Source organism: Cinclus cinclus, chromosome 16 (genome assembly GCF_963662255.1).
Source record: "Cinclus cinclus chromosome 16, bCinCin1.1, whole genome shotgun sequence".
Taxonomy (NCBI): Eukaryota; Metazoa; Chordata; class Aves; order Passeriformes; family Cinclidae; genus Cinclus; species Cinclus cinclus.
In genome coordinates this window covers 13,031,822-13,045,425 of record NC_085061.1, presented here as the reverse complement: position 1 = coordinate 13,045,425, position 13,604 = coordinate 13,031,822, and the positions used below count along the sequence as shown (strand labels likewise).

The 13,604-nt window shown below is 40.5% G+C and overlaps 1 protein-coding gene across 1 annotated transcript in view; it reads right to left on the bottom strand.

The window, feature by feature from the left end:
• Positions 1-13,604, bottom strand: part of KATNIP (katanin interacting protein) — a 56,182-nt gene that overhangs the window by 13,719 nt on the left and 28,859 nt on the right. The window contains exons 15-20 of the mRNA XM_062503797.1: positions 10,350-11,078; positions 9,585-9,793; positions 6,020-6,070; positions 5,875-5,938; positions 3,804-3,981; positions 1,313-1,478 (exon numbers count right to left, since the gene is read on the bottom strand). Of these exons, the coding sequence (XP_062359781.1) occupies positions 1,313-1,478; positions 3,804-3,981; positions 5,875-5,938; positions 6,020-6,070; positions 9,585-9,793; positions 10,350-11,078 (1,397 nt within the window). The remainder of the gene's footprint in view (positions 1-1,312; positions 1,479-3,803; positions 3,982-5,874; positions 5,939-6,019; positions 6,071-9,584; positions 9,794-10,349; positions 11,079-13,604) is intronic.

Below are 13,604 nucleotides of genomic sequence, written 5' to 3'. Positions count from 1 at the left end.
GGGACTTTCAGTATTCATGCAGGTAGATACCTGTATCAGACTCCCTTATTTTCCTACCTAGCCAAGTAAACTGCTGAAAATACACCTTTCTTCTTTTCTCTTTTTTTCTTGGTTTGGCCTCCAGAGACCAAATTCCATGTTAGATTTTAAGAGATTTAATAAGCACTGCTCAACAACAACTAAAACATTAGTAAGTTACCAACGTTATTATCACCCTAAATCCAAAACACAGCTCCTGGGAAGAAAATTAGCTCTATTCCAGCTGAAGTCAGGACACAAACGTCACTGAAACCCTTCATTTTTACAGGGAGGATATTTAGATGGTAATGCTCAAAATGCTCCAGAACCCTCCCATGTGTCACAATGTGCTAGGCAAATTTGGTAGAGCACAAAACCAGGGGCCCTCTGTTCACATCTCTGGATCAGCTGGGATTTAATTGGAAGACCTTTTTTGTCCTCTCTCCAGTTTAATACATGCCAACATTTTTATTCTTATTTATTGCCTGAATTTGGACATTGAGAATGCAACAGTTGCCTTTTGAGGTGGAAAATCTGGGAACAGGTGGATTCCTAAACTTTCTGTGCAATGAACAGCAACGTCTGGTTCATTATCATTATCATTATCATTACAAGTGTTATTATTACATGTGTAAGTACAGCAGGGAAAGGAGGGACAGCCAAACTCAGAGTGGAAAGGTGTAAAATTATCTCCATCAGGTGTCAATTGTCAATCCAAACAATTTAGTATGGAAAAAAATATAAATCAGGCAATTTGCACATAAGAGAGGATTTATGTTAGACAATTTTTGTTACATTATTTTAGCCAAACTGCTTGAAGGTGGCAACATTCCATTTATTAAATGTTAGTATTTCAAAAGACTCTTCCTGGAAAAGGGAGTACTGAGTGAGTGGCCTTCTGAACCTGAACTAAACAGAATTTCTTTGGAAAAGTTTCCCTCATATCACTCCCTGCTTTTCAGGAAATACAGAGTCATACAGTAGGTCTAAATACAAGATACTGAGAGGATACCACTACAGAATCATATATCCTGAAAATAATATGTGCTATTGTATGTGTCTCTCAGAAAAATCAGCTGTGAAGAGTTCTTTAAACCATCTCTGGCTTTTTTTTTAAACTATCTGCTGTTTGTGGAGACAGGAATGCATTATATCTGCCACAAAATTCAGCCTCAGACAATCTAGAGAGATTTATGGTGTTCCATTAAGGCAGCTATATTCATTCATCACAGTACCAATTTTCCAATGCCCTGCTGTATATTTTTGCTGGCAGTGCTCCTTTTCTTTTACTTACCCCTCTGTAGGTATCCTCTGGAGATTTATTATAGTTCCAAAAGCGAAGGCCTGCAATACTTTCAGTTTTATCAAAATGGATTGTGAGCAGATGATCTTCTCCAAAAGAGAAGGGAATGAGCCACATATGGTCATCCTCCACTGTGATATTAGTCCCATCTATTAACCTACAAAGAGAAAAGTCCATTAGCTGCACAAAGGGAAGAGCTGGCTTCTTTCATCAAAAGCAGGGACTTTCCTAGGGTTCATTTTATTCTAGATGCCACTTCCAGATTCTAGGGCTTCTTGTGCCCTTGTGCATGCAATTAAAAGCACAGAAAACAGCACAAATAGCATGCAAGTATTGAACTAAAGGTAGTGGAGGGAGAAAAAAAACCCAGTATTTTCTTTAGCTGGGTCTGCTTAAGGAAAAACAGCAAAATCCTTAGGTTTTCCCTGTGTGAACAGGGACAGGCAAAGGAAAGTTCAAGTGCCTCTGTAGCAAAGTGGCTGAAGGCAGAACTCAAACCCAGGCACAATACAATTTATTAAGGCAGCTCCACGCCCAAAGCAGTGCATCTGGCACCCTGCAGGGTGTTTCTATGCCAACACAAGTCTGCTGGATCCCAGGAGGAGCTGGATGGCAGCTGGATAACCCTGAGCAGGAGCAGGGGTTGCTCACATCCCTCACAGACACAATTAGCCACATCCCTGCTATTTTACAAAGCTTCCAACCAGAAGGACAATGTCTCTTCGTGACAGCACAGCCTTCAGGCTGACTAAATAAAGTTAAATCTGGTATTTTTTGACATTATATTCTTCTACCACAAACTGTGCCACAGAAAGATGGAGTAAAGGAGAATATGAATTAATTTTCCACTGTAATTACTTTGATACACTGCCAAAAAAAAAGTAAGTGTATATTCACTATTTATTCAAAAGTTTAATGGAAGAATGAGTGCCAGACTTGGCAATTCCTTAAAGAAAAAGATTTGAATAATGACTCTTTCACAGAGGAACTGATTAGGGAGTCCATGAGAGAAGAGATAATTCTTGATTTAGTCTTGAATAGTACACGGGACCTATTCCAAATGCCACAGTTGAGAGCACTGAAATGTATTCAAATTCAATATGCTTGCAGGAATAACCAGAGCCAAAAGAGCCTCTATTTCTTGTGCCCAAAAAAGTTCTCCAGCAAAACATGTAGAAAAAGAATGTAAAAAAAAAATTAAAATTAAAAATATAACCTACTTACTAAGAAAGATGTTAGAAAGAAGGAGGACTTGAAAACTCAAAGCCAGCCTGGCTCAGTAGCAGGATAAACAAAGTTATTATGGGCCATCTTTCAGCAAAATTCATGATCAAAAAAGCCCTAAATTGATAGACTCATAAACTCTGGAAGGTTAAATGTGTATGCACAGGCCAAAAAAAGAGCCTGAAGGCTAGCAAGAAAAAGATACAGTAAATAAAATCCCTCAAATACATCAGGGGCAGAAAGCTTGCCAGAAATTCTACAGATCAACATATCACTAGGCTGCAAAAGGAGCATTCAGAAAGGATAAGGCACAAACAAAAAAGGTAAATGAATTCTTGGCATCTGGGTCCATCAGGGTGGGGTCTGGAGAGACTCCCACACCATAACCTGTTCATCACAGGGGATGTCATGGGAACATTTCCTAGATCAGCAATTGCCTACAGAGGAGATTTTCATACAAGATGGCAGAAGGAACACAAGTGAGGTGGGTATCTGCATTAGTCAGATCAGCAGAAATTACAAACAGCAGAGTTAGTGTACATGGAGATAAATACAACATTCTAAGGAAGGCTCCAGAGCCTTCAAAAAGACATATCCTAATTCATAAACCTGATCACAGCACATAAACATGCCAGCAAGACAGGATTACAACCAAAAATACCCTTTAAAATGGAGAGATGACTCAGAAACAACAGGAAGCACTTTCAGTAACATCCAAATGCCAAGCCTCTCCAGAGCTACAGCCTATGATTTCTATACTGCTGCCATTTAGATGCACAAGTTAATCTGAGGAAATAGACTTGTCAATGAATAAAACTTCATTCGATTTGCAAAAAAAAAAAAAAGTGCTGCAAAACGGCCAAAAAGAATGGCACCTATTTGTCCAATTCCCCAACACATCCTCACTCTTTGCTAACATGAAAATTTTCCTTGAAATCATCCAGAAATCCTGCATAAATATCACTCAATATGCACAGACAGATGCTATAGAACACCCACATTTCTTCCTGGAAAGTCCTTGGCAGAAATACCAACCAGGCATGTTCTCATCTCCCAGCTCAAACACCATCTTTTGGAAACATCTCATTCATGTTTCCACAACAAGCTGTTCCTGGACAGCCTGTGAATTCCAAGAATGAGCAGTGATGGGATGAAAATCATGTTCACATTAACATGTGTTAACATAACAGAAGTTTATAGAAATCTGTCACTTTACAAAATCTGATGTAAAATGCATCCCAAGTCTTTGGTTACTTACTTTTCTAACGTTCTGGAATCTCCTGTGTACTCTGGAAGATCATTTAAGTCTCGGGGTGAAGCAGAAATCTGTTCTGCATTGATTTTTAATGCTTGACCATCCTTTCCTATCACTTCAAGTCCTGTCAGTCCCAGGTAATGAGAGTCTCCCCAGGTCATGGTAAAGTTCAGTTGCAGGCCTACATGAAGGAATATACATTTAATGTCTCTATAAAGTTACTGGTTTGTAGGAATGAGCCAATATAGACATGAGTGCAAATGCCAACGATTAGCAGCATGGCTATTTTGTACAGATAAATAACTTCATATGCTGGAACTGGATATTTCCTGCTCTGTTTGTCCACCTCCATGTAAGAGCAGCTTCTTTTAATCTGTGTCAGAACCCTTTAATGTGCTACCAACACCTTGTTCACTTGAAATTACACAAGTGCTGATCAAGCACGTTCCCAAGTGCCTCATTACTGGGACTGCACACTGACAGCCAGCCAGTGACACATTTAAGCAGTTACATGACAGATTTTGTGATTATGCAGACACAGAGAAGACCCATTAGTCTGAAGTCTATCCATCATCTTTCACCAGCTAAGTGACTGTATAGATTCATATAAATCCAGCCTCTCAGAAATCCATACATTTTTAGAGAACACCTACTCACAGTTAAAGCAGAGTAAAAATTTGGTTTACTAAAGTTTTTAAGTTATTTTCTTCACATCAGAACTGGATACATGGAAGCATTTTCATGGGACAGCATCAGTGAAAAGCAGAAATATTGATTAGGCCTGTATCCCCAGAAAATAAACAGGAAAGAAGACCTGGATGGACAATAGGCCGAATGTGAATCTCCTGTTCCACCTGTTTTATGCCTTCCTGAAAATACATAAATAGCATATACAGATATAACAAGTAAAATTCCAGTCGGATCAGGTTCCATAAAAATCCATCCCTGTAAATTGAAAACACCTTTCATTTCACACACAACAGAAACCCACAAATAATCAGGTTGGGTAATGTCTGAAGAAGCACCAGTAGTCATGATGTCTGTCAAACAAACAAGCACTAAACCTCTTAAGCCACCCAGCCCAGTTATTCCTAAAAAGCCAGAGAGCAAGTCTTGACACACAGAGAGATTCACTTGGATGCAAGATCTCATCAGCATTTGCAAGGACACAAAAATAAATAGCTCTGCCAGCTGACAAATCTGGAGCTCTGGCTACACTGGCAGCAGATGCTAGTCCCAAGCCCAGTGCTGAGACTAAAGCAGCTCAGGGTACCAGCAGGCAGGAGTTCTCAGGAGAATCAGTCTGCTCTCCAGTGGAAAGCTGCACTGAAGCAGCCATCCACACAAGATTTAGTACTCCCCAGAGTTTAGGATTCCTTCACAGAATCTGAGGACGACACAGGGAAAAGGGACCTCTGGAGGTGTCTAATCCAGCTCCAAGGTCAGAACAAATCCAGCGTCAAGGCTCTCAGAAGCTTATCCAGGGAAAGTTTTCCTGTCTCCAAGGCTGGCAGATTCCAAACTCCCTCAATCCAGGATTGCTCCCACGGTGAAAAAAAATTCCTAACACCCTGCTGTAAATTCTTGTCAAAGGACCAGAAGCTGCTCCTGAAGCTTTCGGGCTATCCAGAAACTCTCTGGACAACAGCTGAAAGGCACACATAGAGCTGGTTTGGTACAGGGTAATAAATCAGGTACTTAAGCAGTGATATAACACTCCGATCTAGCTTTACTGTAGGGTTTCTATTGTCAATCCAATCTAAAAAATTCAGTCAGTCTACATAAATACAAAGGATTGGGAGAGAATTACTGGGTAAAGGACACAGCTATTAGAAATCCCATTCAGGGACTAGGAAAATGGCTAATGTTATTTTTCTGAGATTAAAAGCCAACTGTTACAATATAATGTTGTAAATGCCATCACAAACAAGCTTCTGCCTTAAATATTCAATTTCTGTTTATTCCAGACCTGGCATTTGTCACAAAGTGCTGTACAGCTCTGACAAATCAGAACCTCCTTGATAACATGTTTGAGGGAAGGCTGGTTAAGCAAGAAGTAAATGTAAGAACTTACATTTTCCAGTAAATATTCCTGTTTCCTTTGGTGTGCACTCAGAGACAGAGTCTGGCTCTTGAACCTGAAAAGAAAGTCGACAGGTACAAGGAACAGGTTCAGTATTATACTTATATTGACTGCTTATAAAGTCTGATATTTGTACCTGTTTCTTTTTGTGTATCAATCTCCCCTCTGCCTCTCCACCCAGGCTGTCCTGCAAATAATGGAAAGCATGACCCAAAATGTAGAATATCAGGTGGGTTCCTAGAAAGCCAAGACTATTAGGGCAGGTTTTTTGCTTAGTGCATATAGAAATGTGAAATGGGAGACTCCATAGTGTGAGCTACCTCTCCTCAGAGAGGCTGAAACCCTTAAATAACACTCATTTCCCTGCAGATTGCCATCAGCAACTGATAATATGCTGTATTTGCAATATGTTGCAAATCTGTTGCAGAGACAAGGAGTCTGGAAGGAAGTCAACACCAGAGAGTGTGCCACCACAATCTCTTCTCAAGAATTAAGAGGCAGAACAAACAAGCAAACTTGTCCAAAAGCTTGTACTCTGGCAATGCTAATTAAAAATTGCCTATGCTATTCAGAAAAGTGAAGAAACAGATGACAAAATTTGCTGATCACACTGGGGCAATCAGGGTAGTAAAGACAAAAATGGCAAAGGACTGCAGCTAGAACTCACTTCACTGAATAAGTGTAATAAAATGGTGAATTCTGTTCTCCGTGGACAAACTGAAAAATGTTACACATAGAGAAAACAAACCTAACTTCACATACACCAGTATTGGCCCCAAAATAAATAACAGTAGATCAGAATGAAATCTTGGCATTTTTATAAGTAGCTCTATAAAAACATTATCTCAATCCTCATTAGTAGTCAAAAGGCCAAGCAGGAAATTAGAAGTCCATACTCTTTCTCTTTAATTCATCATTAGAAATAAACTTCCTGTCATCCACAATACATCAAATGGATCTACACTGTGCCTAAGAAAAATAAATAAAGACTTGTCAACACTCGTCTCCTACTGTTCCATTAGATCCCTGCAATTTAACCACTGATCCCATGTGTTCCCAGACTGCAATATCCTTCAAGTGGCAGCAAATGTCCCTGGGGGAATCAAGGTAATTCAGGTGAGACTGAACAAGAAATTGGCTCTGAAATAAACCCACAGAACCTATGAAGTGGAAAATCCTTCCCACTGGGGGTACCTCTCTCACAAACTAGTTCTGTTCCTCAGAACAATTCTAAAACACCAGCTTGGGAATTAAAATTTGCAACTTTACTGAGAATCAAAACCCATGGACACCATACAAGGCACTGGGTTTCCTGACTGAAAAATAATGCTCTCCCTAGCAGACCATAAACCATTTGTGCCAAGGAATGTTACCACTTCTTTTCTCCCTTTCTTGTCTACTCAGATCCCTTCCTGATGATTCCATTACACTGATGCCCAATATATTTTCTCTCAGATATGGTCTCATTTTCTACTATTTTAACTACTTCTGCTAGTGGGCATTGTCCTACCTGTGTTCTTAGAGTCTTATGGCTGGAACAAAATACCACCATAATATACAGGAGTTATTGGAAAAGCAATAAAAAGTAGAAAGTATTACCATGGTCTTACACCTGACCACACTGCCCAACACCTTCCCTGTGAGGAATAACTAAAGTAGGACCAACCATTCTGGAAAAGATTTAGAAGACTAACACAGGGTGTAAATCTCTTGAGTGGCTTGAAGAAGGAAGTGGGGAATAATTGTTTAGTTTCTTCCAACACAAAACTTAGAGAACATAAATGAAGTTAGCAACAAACAGAAGAAGGTTCTTTGCCATGCAGATTCAGTTGGGAAACTTGCCACGGAGCACTGTAAATTTTAAAAGTGCACATGGGCTCAAAAAGCTGGTGGATGAATTAATGCAATAAAAATCTGTGGCAGGATATTAAACACAGAGGTTAAGTTAAAAAGTCCCTGTGAGACACATTTCTAAGGGCTGAATGAGTGTTTCAGAGAAATACCACTCTGTGTTTGTGCTGTTCTTTCTTTCTTTCTTTCTCTCTAAGAAGCCACTACTGGCCCCAGAGTTGAATCAAGTGCAGTAGCCACATGTCTGATCTGCTATAAAGTCAACATGTTAATGATTCCTGAATTCATGGACAGACAGATGGCCATGGATAACAGTAACAGAAAAGTAAGACACTTCTGTAAGTGCTTCTGGAAAGTTTCAGTAAAACACCATTTCATCTGCTGAAAATGCAACAGAGAATAAAGGGGAATGATCAACAGCAGGGACTGCTCAAACTGGTCAATACTGGTCTGACAACATTAGGCTGGGGAAGACAAATGTGCAGTGGATCTGTATCATTCTGGTAGCATAAACATCCTACAGAAATCCTGATGGTACCACCAAATACACAGTGACAGGGAGATCAATGGCTCAGTCACAACAGCTTTTGTTATTCCACCACTGATACAGCAGTTTCAGAGTTACAACAAGGGTGTGAAGGGCACCAGAGCTGAACAGCAAAGTGAAAAGGCAGAGCCTGGGTCTGAACAAGGACCAGGCAGGCAAGGGCCAAGCTTCTGCCATGGATGAGGTCCTGGTGAATGCTCACAACAAACACATGATCAGGAAAAGAAAGATCAGCTTCAGTTTGTCCTCACGAAATCTTGCCCTGCACAAGGTTCTGAGCAGTTTCAGATATTGCAAGCAAAGATGGGATCAAAATTACTGCAGAAGCCCAAGGGTTAAAGCCACTGAGTCGTGGTCTTAACAGTGAGGTCAAATTCCAAAGCCACTGGATCTCCTCTGGTCTTGTGAGCCACAAGAAAAATGAGGACAAGACAGAAGGGGAAGGTTTGGCAGCCACACAAGGCTCATTGGAACCATATATCCCTGGGAAGATTTTAGCTGGAGCAGCTGGAATTTGGATTGATTCAGCTTTGGATCTCCTGACAGATTCACAAGAGTGTAAACCCTAGAAAAAGAAAACCTCACTGATGCAACGAAAGGTGCTCAGGAAGATTCTGGGAAAGTAGAAAATTTTAGGGAAAACAGGTCAAAGACTGCCACACACCATCTTGAGAAAATCCTGTGGGATCTTTGCTCAGACACTGGACTGTTGGGCTGGAATGGCATAAGGCAAGAGCTCAAGTGCTTGGAAATACAGCCTTCCTCCAAGGAGTGAAATACCTTCCGTGTGGACTAGAAAAGAGGCATTTTTATAATGCAAAATGCACCCAAACCTGTGACAATGCTAGTCATAAACAGAAAAAAGAGGAAAATATAGGGGAGGGTTGAGAGGAAGAGACCCTTCTCATTTAACATCCTTCATTCGTGGAGGAAGAAACCAGTAATATGACAAATATAGTAAAACCTTTGGTTTGGAGTACTCATTATAGGAGTAATTGTATGGGAAAAATCACTAACAGTGCAGAAACCTTCAGGAGTACCCAAATCATAAAGAACTGTCCCTAGTCTCTGTCCAAGTAAGTAAAGAAGTCGTTTATTAATTAATCAAAAATCAAAATTTGGAAGACATTTAAGGCTTTAAAAAAATAGCACAAATTATTGATGTGGTGAAAAAAAAAAAATCTTTAAAATATTCATAATTGTGTTAGCTCTTCTGCAGTTTTATTCCAGCCTGGAAATGTGTCTATTACTTCCATGTTTCAAATGGACATTTATAGAGAGTTTTGAACATAGAGGCCCCCACCTGCTGATCCTCTGTTCTCAACCCTGCTTGTGTAAAAGGTCTCTCATCTCCCTCCCTGTCTGCAGTTGTTGGCCTCTTCAGCTCTTCCTCATATCTCAGGGAGCTGGAATCTCCCATTTCTCCATCATATGTCTCATCATAGCAGTAAATGGCTTCAAGAATATCATCATCAGTAGTGAACAATATGGTATCCCCAAAGTGCTCTGGAGCTGTAGGCAACACACAGAATTAAATGGAGACATAATGCAAAAAGAATATAAAGAATGAGAAAAATTATTTTTGGTCCTTCTATGCATATAATTTGCAGCAGTGTTTAAATATAATAAATGGCCAATTGATACTGTTACTGTTTCACTCTCAAACTTATATTGCACAATGGAAAAACCTAGAGAAACCAGTCGGTTTTCATATACATATAAAAGAAAATGGGGGAAAAAAAGCTTCCCAATCACCTTTTTCAAAAGACCATCTATGTGAAAACGAGCAAAAAGCTGCAACTTTGAAATTTCTGACGCCTATCTGATGTGATTGAAACAAAGACTTGTTGCTAAGACATAGTTAAAAATGGAGATTAGCTCTATATGCTGCTAAAATCCCCAGTATCAATGAAGAATGCATTAATGGGCTTTGCACTGTGGTTTGGAATTAAACACCAGACAAAGCCTCAGCTTGCTTTGAAGTGGAAAGTGATAACAAACAAGCTAAATGTATTTTGTTTGTATTGCACTGCTGTTTCCACAAGGAAAATAAGAAATTATAACCTACCTCCAGACAGGGTTCCTGAGGCTTTGGCAATCTCTCCTTTAAAGATGCATTGCTCATCCAACACCATGATAATGTCTTTCACACCCCGGAACGAGTGGATTCGGGATTTGTTGTAATTCCAGATCCTAATCATTGCCACCTGACAGGAACTCACAAAGTCAATAAAGACAAAGTGAGGTTTTCCAGGGGTGAATGGTGCCAGCCAGAGGTGCATATCATCCTGGGTCCGATTCACCCCATCTATTAGGTTGGTGACTACCCTGGGATCATTTCCATAAGCTGGTAAAATATTTATATCAGGGGGTTCAGCTGTTATTTTTGCAATCTGAACAGGCTCTCCTTTAGAACTGAAAACTTCAATTCCATTAAGACCAACATAATGTCTGTCTCCCCACGTTGTTCGGATGTCTATCACCAAGTGCTGCCCACAAGGTAAAACAGGGATTTTAAAATCACTGCCATCCTGTATGTCCACAGAATTTTCTTCCTCTTGCCTTTTTGGTAGTGTTTGTAGTCCCTCTTTTCTCTGATATTCTCCAGGCCGGTTGATTTTCTGTTGATGGAGAAACTCATCAAAGATATCCCCTTGAAAATCCATGTTCGAGATCCGGCCACGGTGGGAATAATTAAACTTCACCAAGGAGTTCCAGGACTCCTGCAGAGTGTGTTCTTGCTCACTGCACCACTTCATTCTAGAGGTTGCTACGTCCTTGATGGGAAAGCCTTCATCTGAAAACAACATCACAAAGGCATTTAATGTACAAACAGGACTGGGAGCAAACCACTCCAACAATGACTTTGTAGAATGATGCCTCACTGTGAAATTCTCTGACAGCAGCACTTTTATTTTGCCTCTCTATGATGAAGGCCCCACATCCCAGTTTCCCTTCCCCACTCAGACACAATGAACAAAATCACATTTACCTATGGAGGAGCCGAACTCCTGCCATGGTACAAACTGCAACTAATTTTGAGGCTGTGAATTCTTGCCTCAGCCCTTAAAGAAATTGGGATTTTTGCCCAATGATACTTATTGTGTGGCTGCCACAAGAGTTTAATGCATCTCTCTGCATTCCTGCAGGTCTTTGCTACAGCTGGAAATGGCTGAACTGTTTAATGTAAAGCATTACAGAGAAAAGCAGGTTCTTCCTCTCAAAATGAGCCACAGGTATATAAAGAAAAGTGGTGGGAAAAGGAGTAGGTTCAGCAAGCAGGGAGGATGAGGTGAGCATTGCATTCAAGGCAGGGAATGTCCAAATATTTTTTCCCACTTTTCAGCAAGTATGAGAGGTAGAAGGAGGATAATGACAAGATATCCAATGGGAATGCAGTGAGGACAACAAATCAGAGGGGCACAGAGGGAGCAGAGCATGTTCTCCTTGTGGCTGCACTGGGGAACTGCTTCATTTCCATCTCAAAACAATTAAGAACAGATAATAACCAAGATTTTCAATAAAGTAGTCACTCATGTATTTTCTGCAAATAAATGAAGAAAGGGAAGTGGAGTACTAAACATTTACAGGCCCGTGGGCCAGATTTTACTTCTGAGCAGTGTCCTTGGGTGGATACTAAAACAAATGGTTATCCAGAATAAACGCCAATTGCTGTGAAATGCAAAATAAAGTTTTCCCAAAGGACTGCTTGAGACTAACTTTTAACTGTGTTTTTGGAAATTCTGGAAAGACGCAATGTTCCTAATCTATCCATGGCAAATAATCATTTACAGCGAGGACACGTGAGATAAAATTAAGAATTTTCAAGCAGATGGGAAACCACCTGGAAAAGGGTTGTCTTCCAGAAAGAAAGGCTGGAGACCAACCTGGCCACCCCTCCTTACACCACAAGGAGAATGCAGATGTGAAGGAAAGGTTCCTATTTCAGGGAACACCAGACATCTATAAGTCACTTTCTTGTACGCACCACTACCCGTACAGATACTCAAGAGGTGGGTGATGCCCAACAATACATCCCAGAGCCTCACAATTCACCTGGACAAGGTACTATGCATAAATTTACTCCTTGAAAGTGTCAAAGCTTGACAGTTCGGGATGAGCAGAGTACAGAAGAGTATTGAACATCCATTGACATTCCTTGTTTGGGAGGGTTTTTCCCTTTTCTTTTCAATCATGAAATACTTCCTAGAGGCCAAAGGTTACAATTCTGAAGTCCCTCTAGGGCAGTGCAATGAGAAGTTAAGAGGTATGTGAGCTCCTTTAAGGAGTGGTAACAGGAGAAGTGGAGCTCTGAAAGGAAAGCAGAGGCAGCCCAAAAGTGACACCAATGGATGGGTGTGGCTTTTCTTTCGAGAATCTAAAAGGCATTATTTATTAATAACATGTCAAACATCCAACTCCCCTATGGGTTCAGGGGTGTCTTGAACCACTAATTCAGCCTCTGATGGCAACACACACCACACAACTCCTCTCAAAACTTTAGTAAACTACATTTTGTGGCAAGACTACATAGAAAAAAAACACCTTTCTTCTCCCTCTGTTGCGTTAATATCTTTTTTTACTCCCTGCAGTTATAAACAGCAATCATATTTCCATGCTGCAATCACATGCTTCATTTCCCAAATCATTCTAAAAGCTCTCCTCTGTATCTGTTCCACTTGGTAATCAGCTTTCCTGAAAATAGATGATCAGAGCTGCAGTTTTCCAACCGGGGTCTCACAAGTGCCTGTGCTGAGATACTGAGGTTTCCCAAGTGCCCAAAGTGCCTCTGCTGATCCATCCTGGGAGTGCACTGCTCCAATCACTGCTCACACCAGCATTTCAATCAATCTGCTATCAGCTACTCAAGCATGATTCTTCTCTTCCTCGGTCATTTGCAATTGATGATTACTCAGCTTACAATTTAATTTTTGGTTATTAGTCCCAAGATGAGCCTGCAAGCATTTGACTGAATTGCATTCCATTGCTCCAGTCCTCAAGTTCATCGTTCTGTGCAGTTCTTCAATCTCCTTAACTCATAATAAACCAAATTATATGTTATTTGCAAATTTTATCAGCGTACTCCCACCATTTCCTTCGCACATTAAACTGGTTATCAAAGAAAAATTGATGTTTTTATAGCAACATTAACTCGAGCCAAGCCTGTACGTGCTGTTACTAATTCCTGTTGTTCTTGTGAGCCATTTAGTGACCAAAGCCATGCTGTGACATCCAGAGGAGCTTCTGAGCCTTCCCTTTGTCCCACTCTCCACTGGGAACTGCCTTTCTCCCAGCCCCAGGACAATTAAAATCCAGCACTCTC